This window comes from Cydia strobilella, chromosome 8, assembly GCF_947568885.1.
Source record: "Cydia strobilella chromosome 8, ilCydStro3.1, whole genome shotgun sequence".
In the NCBI taxonomy this organism is placed as follows: domain Eukaryota; kingdom Metazoa; phylum Arthropoda; class Insecta; order Lepidoptera; family Tortricidae; genus Cydia; species Cydia strobilella.
In genome coordinates this window covers 4,346,878-4,364,374 of record NC_086048.1, presented here as the reverse complement: position 1 = coordinate 4,364,374, position 17,497 = coordinate 4,346,878, and the positions used below count along the sequence as shown (strand labels likewise).

At 36.7% G+C, this 17,497-nt stretch overlaps 1 protein-coding gene across 1 annotated transcript in view; it reads right to left on the bottom strand.

Annotated features, from left to right (window-relative positions):
* The window catches only part of LOC134743527 (tubby-related protein 4), a 70,629-nt gene extending 55,980 nt beyond the window's left edge, over positions 1-14,649 (bottom strand). Inside the window, exon 1 of the mRNA XM_063677016.1 lies at positions 14,123-14,649. Coding sequence (XP_063533086.1) covers positions 14,123-14,218 — 96 coding nt within the window. The 5' untranslated portion in view covers positions 14,219-14,649. The remainder of the gene's footprint in view (positions 1-14,122) is intronic.
* Between the last annotated feature and the right edge of the window lie 2,848 nt (positions 14,650-17,497).

The window sequence follows — 17,497 nt, the reverse complement described above, 5'->3', positions numbered from 1 at the left end:
GTAACACTCAGTATGGAATTTAGCCAAAACTGTGCCTCGAAAGCACGATAAAGTACTTATAAACGCGCCTATTACAATTCCATAATCTACTGTTAAAAGTTTCACAACTAAAATATTATAAATATGATCCTAGTTAGAGTAGTTACGAGTAGGATAGCAAGTTGACGCAGCTTTATAATAAATAATTTATAGCAAACTTAAGCTTAACTTACTTAAACTTAAGTAAAACCTGTTATTTATTCTCTTGAAGTTATAATGGCGTAGGTAAGTAGGTACTCATCCAATTATATAGAATTATAGATAGAAATAGTAACGATATAAGTGTAATACGGCCGAGCTTCCGATTTTTCTAAAACCTGTTATTGATTCTCTTGAAGTAAAAACATGGAAGTATAATTTTGTATATTTTATTGACATTGTTTCATATTATTCCCGATTTTCTTTTGTTTTCTAGTGTAAGTAAATTTGCAATTAGAATTTGTTTTGACATTTTTATGCGCATGTTTTTATAAGTATTTATGTTAAGGTCAGTATTGGTTAGTTTGTATGTTCCTACTCATATCTGAGTGAATTGGTTTTAAACTGTAAACTTTGTTTCCAATAAATAAATTACAAAAATAATGGCGTAGGTACCTAAGTAAGTACCTACGTAATCCAAGTTGATAGACTAAACAGTAGCTTCGAAGTCCGATTCAGATCTTGAATAGTTTTGATCTCATTTTGAAACGACCTTGAAGTTCGCTCACACTGATTTGATGCATGCGAAATGAAGTAAGTGACGTGACTCGTGCGTGAGATGCACGCCAATCGTTTGGATACGTCTTGGTCGTATCAAAACCAGTTCAAACCTTAACAAGCTGGTTAGTCTGAAACGGGCTCTTGGTTCAGTCGCATCGGGCCCGCGGGACAGATTTTCATCCGATATTGCGCTACAAGAAAAACAAACCTAAAACCCACACCTACTAGTTTGAGTTAGGAACAGAACACACCCGAGAGGAATACTGATACTGCTGCGAACTATGTCAAATTTATACACTAATAAAGGAATGCAGGGAATTAAAAAATTAATTAAAATTAAAACTCATAATTACAATAATATTATATTACAATTTAAAAATTAGATTACATACATACATACATATAATCACGCCTATTTCCCGGAGGGGTAGGCAGAGACCACGGATTTCCACTTGCTACGATCCTGACATACCTCTTTCGCTTCCTTCACTTTCATAACATTCCTCATACACGCTCGCCGGTTTAGGGTGCTCTTGACCTGGCCTTTCTTCAGGATTTCCCCGATCTGATCAGAGAAAGTCCGCCGAGGTCTGCCCCTTCCAACTCCCGTTTCTACCTCTCCCAAAAAAAATAATAGATTAAACAGAATAAATAATATTTACACACTATTCTAAAATACAATTCACAACACAACACAACAAAAAAATCATTTTAAAACATGCCTGTCGCAGCAATGTCGTATGTAGGGACAGTCGACTCTGTCGGCAATCGTGGCCGGAATTAATTACACTGAGAATTTTTAATACCTTAAGTACTGCTCTGCGCTGATAATGATAAAAATAGGTTCAAGATTAATTTCTAGAGGCCTCAAATACAGCACATAGACATTTTACTTACATAGGATATGCATACTGAAGTATACTTATTACTTAAGTAATAGTGTACCTACTTAGTTTTCATCCCAGAAATCTCGCAAACGACGATTAACGTGGGGTTAGAGACTTAGTACTACAACAATAGGTTTTAGATAGCTGTCTGCTAAGTAGGAGCAACGATTTCAATCGATTGATCAAATGCCGCTATGTATTGCAATTAAATCGCGTTAACTTGAGTAGACCTAGTGTGGCTACCACCAGTTTGGCAATGACATAAACGCTATCGAAAACGTAAGTTAATTTCTACGCATCTCGCTTGTACTCGCATAGTAGTGCGAGCGAGATGTATAGAAAGTAAATTACGTAGACGTTAGCGTATATGTCAGTTATGACACTTTCAGTGACTCATGGTACGGGCTCTTATGTCAAAGGCTAGCTCTTTCATCATCATCATCATTTATTTAATGCAAAAACCATGGTTATAAAAGGTGTTACATAGAGATTTGGTACATGGTCACCCTGCAAGCATAAAGCCCACCCTTTAAAAGCATAAAGCTAGGTAAGCCTAAATGTAATAAAAATGGTACGATTATTTTCTAATACTTTCGTTAGGAATAACATATCCATTGTCGGCGTAACATGCTCATTCCAATATCCATCACAAAACCCCTTTTAGTCCTTCGACACAATTACTCGTACTTACCCTCTCGACCCTAATCCGTAATGGCGCGATAGTGGGATAAGTAAGTGTAATTTTGCCCTTAAATGTCAGACCCGTGGATTGCAGGTAACGATGACTGGTAAGTTTGCCCCCGGTCATAAATTGCTTAGATAATAAGTCGACATAAAAGTTTGACTCGGTAACACTTGAGCAAGATTTTTTTGTGACGATTCTCTCTCAGCTTTCTAAGCTGTGATATTGTCACCCTAATGTTGTATGAAGGGAGTAGGTATTTATGTATGTAAGTATGTTTGCCACCGCTGTAAGTATTATTGTGTGTTACAACTTCGTTAGATGGAAATTTTGTGAATAATATCTTTTGGGTGGGTTTGGCCGTTGGGTTCCTTTCTTTTTATCCAATAAATTTTCGTCGTTTGTAAAATATCTAATAAAAAAGTAGATCTGCGAGGGTTTCTTTAAATAGGTGTATTAAATCAGCAAAGAGTGCTATTGTTTTTTTTAGATTTTTAATTTGATTAACTAATTTCTAGGTTAGAGGTAGGTATAAGTTTGACATAAAGGTTAGGGGAAGTTTTGCAAAAAATCAGCTTGTGATTGATCCGGTGATTGAAGGTCGAACTGACAAAAACACTTTGTGACATCAATTGTTGAGAAGCCTTGAGTGCGGAACCCTCAATATCCTCCTAAATAAATTATGTTTTTCGCAAAAATCAATACAGGTAGGTAAGAAAACCGCGAGCAAACCAAGAAAAATTATGAAAATTTGTTTTGATTGTTTTTGCCGTTCCTAGAAAAATATACGAGTGAAACTAATTAAAACATGGAAAACCTTAATTAGCTTAGTTTCTAGTTTAGGTTAAGATTTTTGTAATGTTTGAAAGTAGATAATTAAGGTTTTCCAAATTGTATTTCCGTTTGTTTAGATTAATGGTATATAATATTAAAACATTTATTTTCTTTGTGTACAGTACCTGCAATAATAAATTACACAACGAAGGCCACAAAAATATCTGACACGATCTTATTTGTAGAGCCTTAAGAGCGTGTCACATATTTTTGCGGCCTTCGAAGAGTAACATAATATATTATTGCAGGTGAATATTTTCGCTAAACGAGTTTGGCAATTAGTTTTTGCTTATATATACATAACTAAAACAATAACTTTCAGTATAATTATATCGTAATTTTTTTTTCTAATGTTTTTAATTACGGCTATGACGACGACACGACAACGACTCAAATTATTTAGGTGTAACTAAATATATGTTGAAACTATTTTATTTTAACTATTTACTTTTTTTTTATTTTTTTTAGGTGTACAGGTTTTTAAAGGGTCGGCAACGCGCGTGTAATATCCCTGGTGTTGCAGGCGTCCATAGGCTACGGTAACTGCTTACCATCAGGCGGGCCGTATACTTGATTGCCACCGACGTGGTATAAAGAAATGAGGCTAAATCAAATCAAAGTTTCACTAGAACCCCAAGCGTCTAACAGTAATTTATTTTTAGTAAAGGCTTAAAAGGGTTCGGATTACAAGCATTAATTCGTACAATAGACGCGTCATTAGACTTGGCTAGACAAGGGTTTATAATAACGTGCAATAGGGTATTTGACATTTTTTTATTATTAGTATCAGTCGATCAGGTTTGTTTTAAAGATCAAATGTCTGTATGGGACCCATTGTCTTAAAGCAATACAAAAGTCACAAATCATGGTCAAAGTCTGGCACCCGCACTTTACTGACGAAACGTTTCTAACAAAATGGCAATACATCGTGACGTCACCATATAACGTCGCTATCACTTAGAAGCCGTTTCGATGTATGGAAAACAAGGAAATTGCGATTTTGTCGGTGAAGTATTGCGTTTATTGTTGCTACACAATATTTTTTAAATACAATGTAAAGAATCGAATAGGAATATTATTGCATAGGATTTATGTTAACAGTAGTTACTAAAGTAGTTACTAGTTACTTACATTAATTGTAGAAACCAGTAGAAAACTAATAAATGTACATAGATACAGTGCCGCCTTCTATGCTCTCCTAATATCGCAGAACTTGAAATTCGAATGACTGTTCCACAGATCTCCCATAACTATTAGATGGAGCTTATAAGACAAACGGTCACCGCACATTGGCACCCCTGTACTAACTTAGTATAGGCATGTATATATATAACTTAGTATATGAAATAAAAACTAACCACGAACGCTGTAAAGGGTTCGAAACGTCGGGATGTATTATAAATTCAATATACGCGATATAATTAGTTTTCATAGTTTTTATTTCATGACTAACTATCGCGGTAACCGAAGACAATATTATCCCTATACCTACCTCATTTAAATTAATTTGTAAAAAAATGAGTTCTACGCATGAACATGGGCTGTTGTACAGTGTTGGCCGAACGTTAATTGCAATTAACCATTAACCACTACAAATTGAACCGTAAACCGTAACGAACGGTTACAGTTTACGGTTCAATTTGTACTGGTTAATTGCATTAAAGTTTCGGCCAACACTGCTGCTGTAGTGTAAAACTGTGTAGGCTATGTAACTTAGTGCAGTTCCTACTACTCGTGGTATAGCATTTTACAAGTAAAATATGCACCTGGTGATTTTAAACTCCATCTAAACACGCTTTATACTGTAATGTATGTGTACTTTCTGTTTGTATCATAACCTTCAAACTATACTACCTCGGACCAACCTAATCTCCCTAACTTACTCTACATAATTACACAAACAATCCTAAACATTTCCGCTTCTCCCCACAAACTGTGAACTACGTATTCCGTAGGTACCTACTTAATGTTTCTAATATACCCCGCGGGCCGCCACCTTCGCTTTCTATATAGAACTGTGAAGTTATTGTATTGTACAGCTCTCGAACCCTGCCTTATTAGTGCGTAGCGCAGACTTTAAAATAAATAGAAAGAACTATCGAGAGAGAATTATCAAGTTATACTAAAAGATGTATAGGGTCTTCAAGAGTCCAATTAAATTAAAAGATTTATTAAGTAGAACCGAATGAGGTGTCTTATGTTAACATGATGGTGCCAAGGCCAGCAGTGTTTCTCGAATATAAAAACCAGAGGTTCTTTAAAATTACTAGGTATAAATCTACCTAACCCCTTATTCCTTAAGCAGATGGACCTACAACTAAATAAATATCTACCCTAATGGCGAGGCCATTCTGTAAACGCGCAAAGCTTAAAATTCACCCGTTGAACAATTATTCAAATTTGCTGAAATATTAAGAATGAGGAAAATTTAAATGTTTTTTTAGGTAAAAGCGTTTGTTTGCGCTGCGTAACGGCCTTTAATAGGCTTATTAATCCATACAGCCTGCGGTTTTTATTATTAGTTTACTCCACTTTGATTTTGACCTACATATATTTCCAGCCCTACAGATCTAAAATAATTTTAAATGTTCAAAATCTGCCTATAAACTTTTTATTCGCCAGCGACAAGAAGTAATTTGACTTGTCCGTTATTATATTAAAGCACATCTTGTAATGCTTAGAATTACAAACCAAAATAAATAGTAGTGGCTGCTTGAAATAACACAAATTAAAATATTTTCTTGGAAAATAATTTAATTTGTTCTTAGAGCAATGCTTACGATGTCACTTTCAGACACGGTACCGGTAGATAGACCACGTAAAAACGTTTAGAGGTAAATAGTCAGACCGAGATAAGTCTGCAACGATTTTGATAGCACACGTTGTGGGCAAGTGGTATTTTAAACGTCAAACTTCTATGAAATAATGATGTATAAGTAACACTTGCACTGCGTGTGCTTTCAAAATCCCGACTTACCGCGGTCTAACTCTAATACCAATACAATAGTCACTGACATGTTACTTCGACAGGTTACGTGACATAACAGACTGACATTGACATTAAATACGGCACGACTATAACAACTATAGACGCACAACGACTAATAATAGAGTTGTCGTTGATGAACCGTGTCAGTCCCACTCACAAGGTTTACTGGTTTACCGTGGTAAATATAAACAGATAGACGTTGCAGTCCCAAACTAAATCATAGTCAAAGGTGCCTATATATCTAGCAGGTACTGCCTACTGTGCCCGAAATAAACTAACCCAACCCACGACTGTATTATCTACTAGGAAACAAATAAAATTATTTTATGAAAATATTTTGATTTGGGTTACATCCAGTAGAAAATCTAAGATATAAATTATAAACTTAAGTAGATGTCATATGTGAAAGAAAAAGTGACCTAGGCCTCTAGCTCCAGTCACCAGTGCCCAGTGCTGGGAACGAACCAGCGTGCTTTGCATTCACGGCAGATGTCTCAACCACTCTGCCACCCGAGAGACGGCAGAATGTGTCGAATTTTCTCGATGATATGCAATTTATTAAACGCTTACGGCGTCCTTTGGCCAAATCTAATCGCATGATATTATCGGGAACTTTTTTAGAGACTAAATATGGGCAGGAGCACTTCTAAAAGTTTTACGCACAACGATTTATCTACGTTTGCAATTAGCACGGGTAGATATTACTGACACAACAGTGCTATAAGGCGCTGAATAGAAATGTAACTAAATAGGTCAAAAGCCGTGGAGAAAGAAAGGTTAATTGAATGGGAGCCCTCACGCCGTGCAACAGGACTCATTCCCATTGCTTATTGGATACTCGTCTCAGTGAACAAGTACAAGTGACTTTCTCCACAAAACTAAATATCTATGCGTCAGAGAAGGGGATTTTAGGCAGCAGACAGCTCCGACCTTATTTGACGGATGGACTGATCAACGTAACACATACTGGTGTGCCGTCGGAAAGTTTCCAAAATTTTATTGCGAAATTACCACATGGAAATAATTCATACTTTTGTTTGGGAATCGAAATTTTCCATTTCCAAAATCAAAGTTTCGTTGGTTTTCTGTGAAATTTTCCTGAAATTTTTGAGAATATTTCAACTTTTTGGAAACTTTCATCAACTTGCACATCTGTAAATGCAGGTACCTTAGCTTCGACTTACAAGAAATAATATTTTAACGGAATTAAATAAATTTATTAATACCAACGGCTAGTGTAAACGGTCCTAAGTGAGATGTAGATATATATGAGAAAGTATGTAATATTATTTATATTTGAGTCTTTCTGGTATATATATTCGCCTTATAAATATTATATTAATGATAAATCCTTCGCTTTTGAAGGTTATATTTAAGTAATTAAAACAAAAAAAAATGCCGCTCCTGAATTATATCAACTCTCTACAAAATAAAATAAAACTATGAAAACGGATTATATCGCGTATATTGAATTTATAATACATCCCGACGTTTCGAACTCTTTACAGCGTTCGTGGTCAACGGGTGACTGAGGAAAAATTACAAAATGCAAAAATACCCACATACTAAAATAATGAACAATCATAGACTACAAACTTTAAGGCTGGTTGTACATGCAAAATCGGTTCATAAGGCTAGTTATACACTATAATTATTTTTCAAGTAAAGATATATATATATACGCGATAAAAATAAACTATGCCGGCTCCAACCCTACACCACGGACCCGAGAAGATTTAATTCCCTCCTAAATTGTAGGAGGGTATCCCAATATGGGACCGGCAACAAACTCGGCGGGACACATCTTTTCAAAACATCAGAATGTCCAGCATCATCCAACACTACGGTCTCACAGTCTATGTCTCGCTTGTTCCTTTATCAGGTGGACTACAGGATCCCAAGCTGGTGGTAGAGAAAAGCCATCTTCCCTATTAAAGTTTGGATATTTCTTAATCTCAATGGCCTCGCGCAGCATTCTGGGTATGTAACGCTTCTCCTTGGCAAGAACCAGAGGCTTATCAAACTTGATTGAGTGATAATCCGTTTTCATAGTTTTATTTCATGAGTAACTATCGCGGTAACCGAAGACAATATTCTCTACAAAATAGTTTATAATTTTATTGTTATAAATTACTGTATATAACACTGTGTGTGTGTGTGTTTTGTTATAATACTGTGTGTGTGTATTCCTGGTTCTATTTTTTCTTTAAATATTTCTTTGTAGTTTTACATGTGTGTAAAATGTATAATTTTGGTGCAATAAAGAATATTTACTTACTTACTGTACTGTACTATTCGTAATAGGGCACTATCTCTACTATCTCTATGCACAAAAAGGCTTGCTTATTTGTCTCCAATAGTTTTTCCAAGTCTTGAAAGAATTCAAGCGTCAAGTGAAGTAAATGTGATGAAAATACTCAACTTTTGAACAGAATACACACTGGTTTGGCTAAACCAAAAACTCGAAGCGACAGGAATGACTAGCCAGAAATCCAGATTACTATTCCTCCAACTTTCCTGCCAAACTACCGTTGCTACAGCAAATCGCTTTCAATCTACATTCTAACAAATGGAAATTTAATTTATCTGGCCGGGTAGCAATCATCCCTATGCCAATCCTGTTTTAAGGATTTGATAAGGTTTCGATCGTATTTTGATACGATATAGATTCATGTTGCCTCTCACGCACACCAATAAATACGAACAGGATGCCTTATGAGATGAGACAACTCCTGGGGGCCTAGCTAACATGACAATCGTACATCAACAAACGCCAAACATTCAAAAGTAAAAATTTAACAGATTGACAGATGCTACTAAAAGTCACGTGACAATTTCCATACGTTGTTTAAGTTTCGATTGGCTTTTTCTATCGACGATTCTCATCTTAGCTTATATATGGGGGCATATTGCATTTCGTGAAGATTAGCGGCTCACTCTGACTGGTATGGTACATGCGGCGCATGCTGGGGGCTTACCGCGAAAACCGAAATTCGCAGGGATCTTTCTTTTACTAAAGTGACAGCGAAAGGTGCCCGCAATATGCGAACTTCGATTTTCGCGGTTATAGCGCTGACTCAATCAAGGTCCTATCAAAATAAGATGAAAACTATATCAATTTGTTAATACAGAGTCTGCCTCCTGGTAATCTATTTGGCAATCTACAGCTATTATTTAGGGATAAATACGTTTGCCGGTTTGCGGGTAATCGTTTTGATTATTACTTCAATAAGCGAGGTCTGCAGCTCACATATGATTTCAGGCAAATGATACCTTAGATATATTATTATACCAGATCCATAGGTAACTATTTAATATTATAAATTTTAAAGTAACTCGTGTCCCTCTGTTATCTTTTCATGCTTAATCCACTGGCTTTCATTTATTTCTACGCCGATAGAGGCAGAATATGACGCACTTATTGTAATTTGACCATCTTTGTACCATATTCTATGAAATAAACATTTGTATTGTGAACCGATTTAGACGAAATTTGGTCTGGATATGAATCCCGGGTACTATTGTGCCGTCGGAAAGTTCCCAAAATTGCGAAATTTCCACATTGATAAATGTCAGAACCTACTCATATTTTTGGGGGGACCGAAATTTTTACCGTCTCCAAAAAATTTTGTTTTTATTTTCATAAGAAATTTTCCTGAAATTTACAAGAAATGTTTCTACTTTTTTTTTTCGGAACTTGGACATCGGTACTGTCTGTAGGTACTCTCGGAAAAGGACAACATACATAAGGAATGTATCGTTTACTATAAATACAATTTTACTAAGCCGTTTTTTTTGGTATTACATTTTTATTTAAAAATTACACGTGTTGAATTAGTACTTTAATAAGGTACACATTTCGTCCTGGAAGCTCGACGTAAGGCAAAATAATAACACACAACACACACAAAATTTACTCAATTTTCCCGAGTAACGATAACGATTTCGGACAAATAACTACAAGAAAATTTACGCTGTGCGAACAAAACGGTATTACACAAAAAAAATCGTACTATGCGAACCGCAATTACACATGATTCGTAAAGTCAAAGGATACAGTCTAAGCAAAAACGTGCCTCGAAAATCACGAAAATTTGATTCTTGATCAGAGGGCGCTACTACCTTTGGCCTACTCTCGTATAGAGGGCGTTGACGGTTTCGTTTGTTATTTAACAATTTTAACTCATATCAGTAATAGAACATGGGTCTAAATCATATAAAATAATTAATGCAAATAAAAAAAAACATTTATCCATAATATTGTCTTCGGTTACCGCGATAGTTACTCATGAAATAAAACTATGAAAACGGATTATATCGCGTATATTGAATTTATAATACATCCCGACGTTTCGAACTCTTTACAGCGTTCGTGGTCAACGGGTGACTGAGGAAAAATTACAAAGTGCAAAAATACCCACATACTAAAATAATGAACAATCATAAACTACAAACTTTAAGGCTGGTTGTACATGCAAAATCGGTTCATAAGGCTAGTTATACACTATAATTATTTTTCAAGTATATATATATATATATATATATATATATATATATATATATACGCGATAAAAACTATGCCGGCTCCAACCCTACACCACGGACCCGAGAAGATTTAATTCCCTCCTAAATTGTAGGAGGGTATCCCAATATGGGACCGGCAACAAACTCGGCGGGACACATCTTTTCAAAACATCAGAATGTCCAGCATCATCCAACACTAAGGTCTCACAGTCTATGTCTCGCTTGCTCCTTTATCAGATGGACTACAGGATCCCAAGCTGGTGGTAGAGAAAAGCCATCTTCCCTATTAAAGTTTGGATATTTCTTAATCTCAATGGCCTCGCGCAGCATTCTGGGTATGTAACACTTCTCCTTGGCAAGAACCAGAGGCTTATCAAACTTGATTGAGTGATTGGCTTTATCCATGACATGCTCACAGACAGCAGACCTAGGTCGACGGTGCTTGACATCAGCTATGTGTTCCTTCACCCGAGTGGAAATGCTCCGTTTCGTCTGCCCGACATATGATAGGCCACACTCACAGTCCAGCCTGTACACTCCTGCAGTCTGTAGAGGGGTATTGCATTTTACAGGCCTCAGGAATTGTGACATCTTCTTCATTGGCTTGAAATATGTTTTTATAGAAGCACGCTTCAAGATGTGGCTGATCCTGTCCGTGACCCCCCTGACAAAAGGCAGAATGGCAGGCCTGCGCTCGACTGTGGGGATCTTAATGTGGGACCTCTGGTTGACCCGCGGTATCCTGAGCTCGTGACCACCAGCTTGGGATCCTGTAGTCCATCTGATAAAGGAGCAAGCGAGACATAGACATGTGTCCCGCCGAGTTTGTTGCCGGTCCCATATTGGGATACCCTCCTACAATTTAGGAGGGAATTAAATCTTCTCGGGTCTGTGGTGTAGGGTTGGAGCCCGCATAGTTTTTATCGCGTATATATATATATATATATATATATATATATCTTTACTTGAAAAATAATTATAGTGTATAACTAGCCTTATGAACCGATTTTGCATGTACAACCAGCCTTAAAGTTTGTAGTCTATGATTGTTCATTATTTTAGTATGTGGGTATTTTTGCACTTTGTAATTTTTCCTCAGTCACCCGTTGACCACGAACGCTGTAAAGAGTTCGAAACGTCGGGATGTATTATAAATTCAATATACGCGATATAATCCGTTTTCATAGTTTTATTACATTTATCCATATTTAAATACATTTTATCGTATTTTTATAAATCTTCATTTTTAGTTTGGATCTGAGTATGGTGGCCTTTTAGAGGATATGGTATGTTACTTACGACAATTCCGACTTTGACATCTAATATAACTACCATGGAGCGTTTTTATCGTCTCGCTCTAGTGATGGTTCAACGCCATGAATGTCCGTTAAGGCTTTAGTTTTTAGCTGATTTTTTTAGCTATCTCCCTCATTTCGCTTGCATCAGAAATTTAAGCGAATCCAAAACGTACGGGAAAAGTCGGTTTTATGTAAAATAAAAATTCACCATATTTATTCCACAGCTGCTCAATTGAGCAATGATGAAGAGGACACTTTGTAGATAACATGTTTTGGCAGCATATTAACCTTTCGTTTCTTTAAATCGTATCAAGGAGTCCGTGATAGCCTCAAATTAAGCTCGATAGACTTGTCCGAAAGGTATTTGCTAGACGATATTTAAAGCATCATAAAGTCCCTAAAATAAAATAAAAAAATCAAACCTTATATCAGATACCCTGTGGCCACGTGGCCCGACTGATTTGTCCGACTAGTCGGACGACGTGGATTTATTTTTCCCGTTAGTTCGTCTATCGGACTGCATGGAATCGCAATTCCATCTCGTCCGAGTGATCGGTCTACCTTGCCTTTTTAATTCCTATTAGATCGAACAATTTAAACATTCCCTTCACAACTTAACTAGACGGAGCCCCGATTAACGGCGCTCCTATTTCTGGGCGGTTTACCGTTCGGGCATCTGAAGCTACCTATCGAACCTAACCTACCTACCTATTGATTTAGTGTGACGTCCGTGAAAACATTACACTTTGGGGAAAAAAGCGTAGGTAGGTAGGTAGGTTAGGTTCGTTAGGTACTAGCTTCAGAAGCCGGAAGGGCAAACCGCCCAGAAATAGGAGCCCCGCAATGCGGGGATCCGTCTAGTTAAGTTGTGAAGGAAATGTTTTTGGAAAAGAAACAGTGCGGTTTTATTCTGACGAAAGCGGAATCTGACCAAAAGTCCGTTTCCATGCCATCCAATTAGTCGATCTATGGCTTAAAAATACCCTTAGATCAAACCCTTAGAACATAGTAATACAAAATAATACACATATCAACAGTTAGACCCGGTTTTATCTGTATTTATAATAAACGATACAGTCCTTAGGACAGTTTTTTCACGGAAATCATTCCATCATTATCATAAATTCATGAGGTAATGAAAAGGGCGGTGAAAGTAAATATGGAAGTATTTATTAGTAATTCTACGCAAACGAGCGCGAATAAAAGCTTGACAACTAGCTTTAGCTTTTAGCTATTAAGTCGACTTCTAAATGAAACTATGCTAAAATCACCTTATTAACAGCCGACCACCAACCAACAAATGTACCTTTTAGTACACGTATCACCGTAATAGCTCACTAATTAAAGTAGTTCCGAAGTCGCTTCTAATTACGTTACCTACGATATATATTACATATGTGCATATTTCGCTCAAATTTTTGTTGATTTTTTCAACAACTAAGAGGACTTTTAAATATAAGCATATTATTGAAGTTTATTTCAATTTTAACTGAATTAATGTACTGCTTTCGGTTGTATTATTCATTTCATTCCCACCAAACAACTGTTTTGGTGTTATTGCTGGAAGAGATAAAGCAAAATTATAAGTATGTATTTTTTTGAGTTTTAGGTACTTATTTTTTTGTGCTTGGGCATATTTCATACAGAATAGCCCGTGCTTTTCTTTTTCTTTTTGTAGTAAAAACGTAAATGTCGTTTATGATAATACAAAAAAAAGCTTCACTAAGTTCTAATTAAGTTTATCGCGGTAAATAAATGGGCTACAAATGCTATAATTACTACAAGGAGGAACTAATAAATATTATGCGACAATCTAACAGAACCTAAGTCCAAAACGAGCTCTTTTGGGTACCTACCAACTAAATACAAGTATATATCAATAATTTTGCATGATATTTCATTATTTACTAATTTCTTTTTTTTTTATTGTACACGGACTTTTATAGGTCGACGTAACGAGAAAATAAACGACTTTTTGTCATAAAGGGTCTTAATGTGTCATATTTAGCAACTTACCGCAAAGCGATTGAAGTGCAGATGCCCGTGCAGGCGTTCATCTATGTCGTGTTTAAATTCGCGAGTCCACTCGCCTTGACCATTGACCATGAGCTATTTCTACAACGGCGTGCGCGTAAACTTAGTCAAGAAACTCGGGAACGGAAAGACTCACCTCAGGCAGCTCATCAGGAACCTTGCCCATCCATGATAAAGATAGTATGGTACAATCACATTTAGCGTTCACGTTTCTCTCGAAATGGAGATGCATGTTTGATAATTAACACTTAATAACAATCACTAAGAGTTTAAACAGATTTGTGTTTGTAACTTAGGTAGACGGTTCGGGCCATTTTAGTGTAAGTTTTAGTTTATTTTGGTGAGGATTTATCATGAATGCCGGATTGTTTGCTCGGGCCGCTGGTGACGTGACGGCGGCGGCGGTGACAGCGAGCACTGGGGTAGTCGAGGCAAGGCGACGCGAGGCGCAGGTATTGATTGGCGACCACTGGCGCCCTCTGTCGCGCGCGCCTCGTACCGGGGGAAAGCGGGAAAACCCGTGGAAAGCGCGGAGAGGGCGCTGACTCGCGGTACACGTGCCTGTTTTCCACGAACGTTGTAATAACAATAACAACCAATACCTGAATAATCGGAGAATAATAAAAGAAAGTGGTTTATGTAGGTATTTGTTTGGATCCATTCTGAAATTGTTTACAAATTATTCTTCGCGAATTGTGAAGTTGTTACTAAGGAAGTATTATTTAAGTTGTAACAATCTCGGACTTTTTTTTTTGCTCGGTATGAGTACATGATTGATTGTTAATACTTAGTTTTTCCTCTGGCCAGAAACTAGCATTGTTAGAGGCATCTGTAAGGCTCTGGGATTTTTTTACCTTATTCAGTATAATAATAGTAGTAGATTTAGTAAACGTTTTATTCCTTCATTAATTCATCAAATCAGTTGACAACCAAAATGCATGTATTACCTGAAACTATACGTAAATATAGATTTTGCGAGTAGATAACTATGCTCCTCTCAAAAACTTCGAAGGTGTCGATAAATATTGAGATCTAAGATAGATACGACCTTGATTTATTAGGTACTTGCAGGTTGATTATGTTGTTTTTAAATAAATATTATACGACATTATTCCACAAATTGACAAAGCGCAAGCCCCACAGTGAGCTCAATCAGACTTTTGTTGACGAAGAAGGAACAAATATCCGCGCACATCACACAAATAAATGCCCTTATCGAGATTCCTGCTTTTAAATAAATATTATACGACATTATTCCACAAATTGACAAAGCGCAAGCCCCACAGTGAGCTCAATCAGACTTTTGTCGACGAAGAAGGAACAAATATCCGCGCACATCACACAAATAAATGCCCTTATCGAGATTCCGGTGTAAGTATTTATTATACGCCTCGTGTATGGCGGCCGTCACGTGGGGCGGGGACAAATAGGAATGATTTATATGAAAACGCCTATTCCCACCTGTGCCCGGCAGGGACAAATGGAGCCCAGAACCATCGGCTTAGGCTTAGGAACTAGGCAAGACAGGTCGTCAGTTAAATGACAGTTGCCTTACAAAATATCGTTCTGACTCACAATCGACCAAATAGTGACAACCTCATATTTAGTTTTCAAAACAGGTCTAGTTTGACTAGTTTCATTAATAAGTTTGATTAAACGTCGTCTCCATCAACATTTGATGTCTGTTTACTGTTTACGCATCGCGACTCAAACGTGGATTTGTGTCAACAGTGCATTAACGTACCTGTGACTCCTGCGAGCGCGTTCAAAAACTTCTAATACCATACCAATTTGACGTCAGTCAGTAACTCAGTATCAGTGTAACATAGCGCTAGCGGTAGTACTCTTTATTATACTGTGGCGCTAACATAAGTGTGACGTCGTGCGCTCTATAACCTACTACAGGCCTTGTGCGCGACTGTTGCGTCTGCCTGATAGTTTCCAGACAGATGTGAACCTATATTGATTTAAACTAACTATTTTCACTCACTTATAATTTTAAGTTTAATAATCAAGATCAAGTGCGGGTAGCTCGCAAAACCCGCGCAGCAAGAAGATGTTGATACAATTCCTCGCCAGTCTGCCTGTGACCACGAACGTAACGTCACGTTCGAAACGTCTGGCCATAAATAAGTTTTTTTACGCGATTAAGTCCCGTTTTCGGTTCGATGTGAACCTCTTTAGCTAGGTTGCAAGAATAGACCCTGCCGTCAGCATCCTCAACATTTTACAACAGTGAAAATACAAAACAACAAATGCTAAAGAGTCGATGTATTTTTTCCAGCTAGTCAAGCTAGATACATATGCAATGTGGAACAAGTTTTCGGTAAGAAAAATTAAGCTCTCGAACGTTTCGTTAACGCTTCGCCACCGTTGACATTACTTTTATTTTAGTTAACCCACCGTCCACGCCAGTCACAAAACAAAAGGAAAGACAACAGAAAAAATCTTGGGAAAACACGCTCTAGTTATACTTAAATCAATTTGGTATCATATTTTATGTCGCTAAATAGTCTCCTGAGGTAGGTAAGAAGTGGGAAACTACACTGTTTCGCTTTTACGAGTTGAATGTATGTATTTATGTTCCTTAACGACCAACTCGTGCGTGCTTATTTTCATATGACCTTTGATATTGTTTGGTTATGTAAATTAAACATGATTCTATATACATGCATACATGCCTTCTTTAGCTTTTTGACTTTCATAATATTTCTATAACAAAGCAGTTTTGATTTTATTTGTTTTTTACATATTTTTTTCATTGAATATGTGCGATAAAGGAAGTCAAAACTATAGTGCTTTTGATGAATGCGCTTATTTAAATCTAACAACCAGTTTCATTTTTCAGTTGGATCAATTGTCAAAAATCCTCAAATTGATTGTCAGAACAAAATTAATTCCATCAAAACTGTAACACGTAAAAAATGGAAGCGAAAACTCATAATGCAAAAGTAACTGTCTGACTGTTTATCTCTTCACGCTTAAACCGCTTAATCGATTTAGATAAAATGTGGTATTAAAATGGTTTGAAGCGTGGGGAACGACATAAGTACGATAGTTTTTATCAATCATCAGCATCATTTCACGCAGAAGAAGTTGCGAGCCGAAGCTAGTGTCAAATAACCGCCAGACGTCTTTGTAGGGAAGTAATCTGTGGCCCCGCCATAACGCATCAGTGAGAATGAGAGGCCTTTTATAATGCTTCTTCTTTGCTTAGCCTTTTCCCATATCATTTATAATGCAATAAAGGAAATTGAAATGTTTATTTGATGCAAAGATAGAATAACTCCGTAATAGATGGATACAGTCTAAGGAAAAAAGTGCCTCGAAAATCAAGAAAATTTGATTCTCGATCAGATGGCGCCACTACCTTTGGTCTACTCTCGGATAAATGGCGTTGACGGTTTCGTTTGTTATTTAACAATTTTAACGCATATTAGTGAAAGAACATGGGTCAAAATAATATAAAAATAATTAATGAAAATAAAAAAAAACATTTATCCATATATAA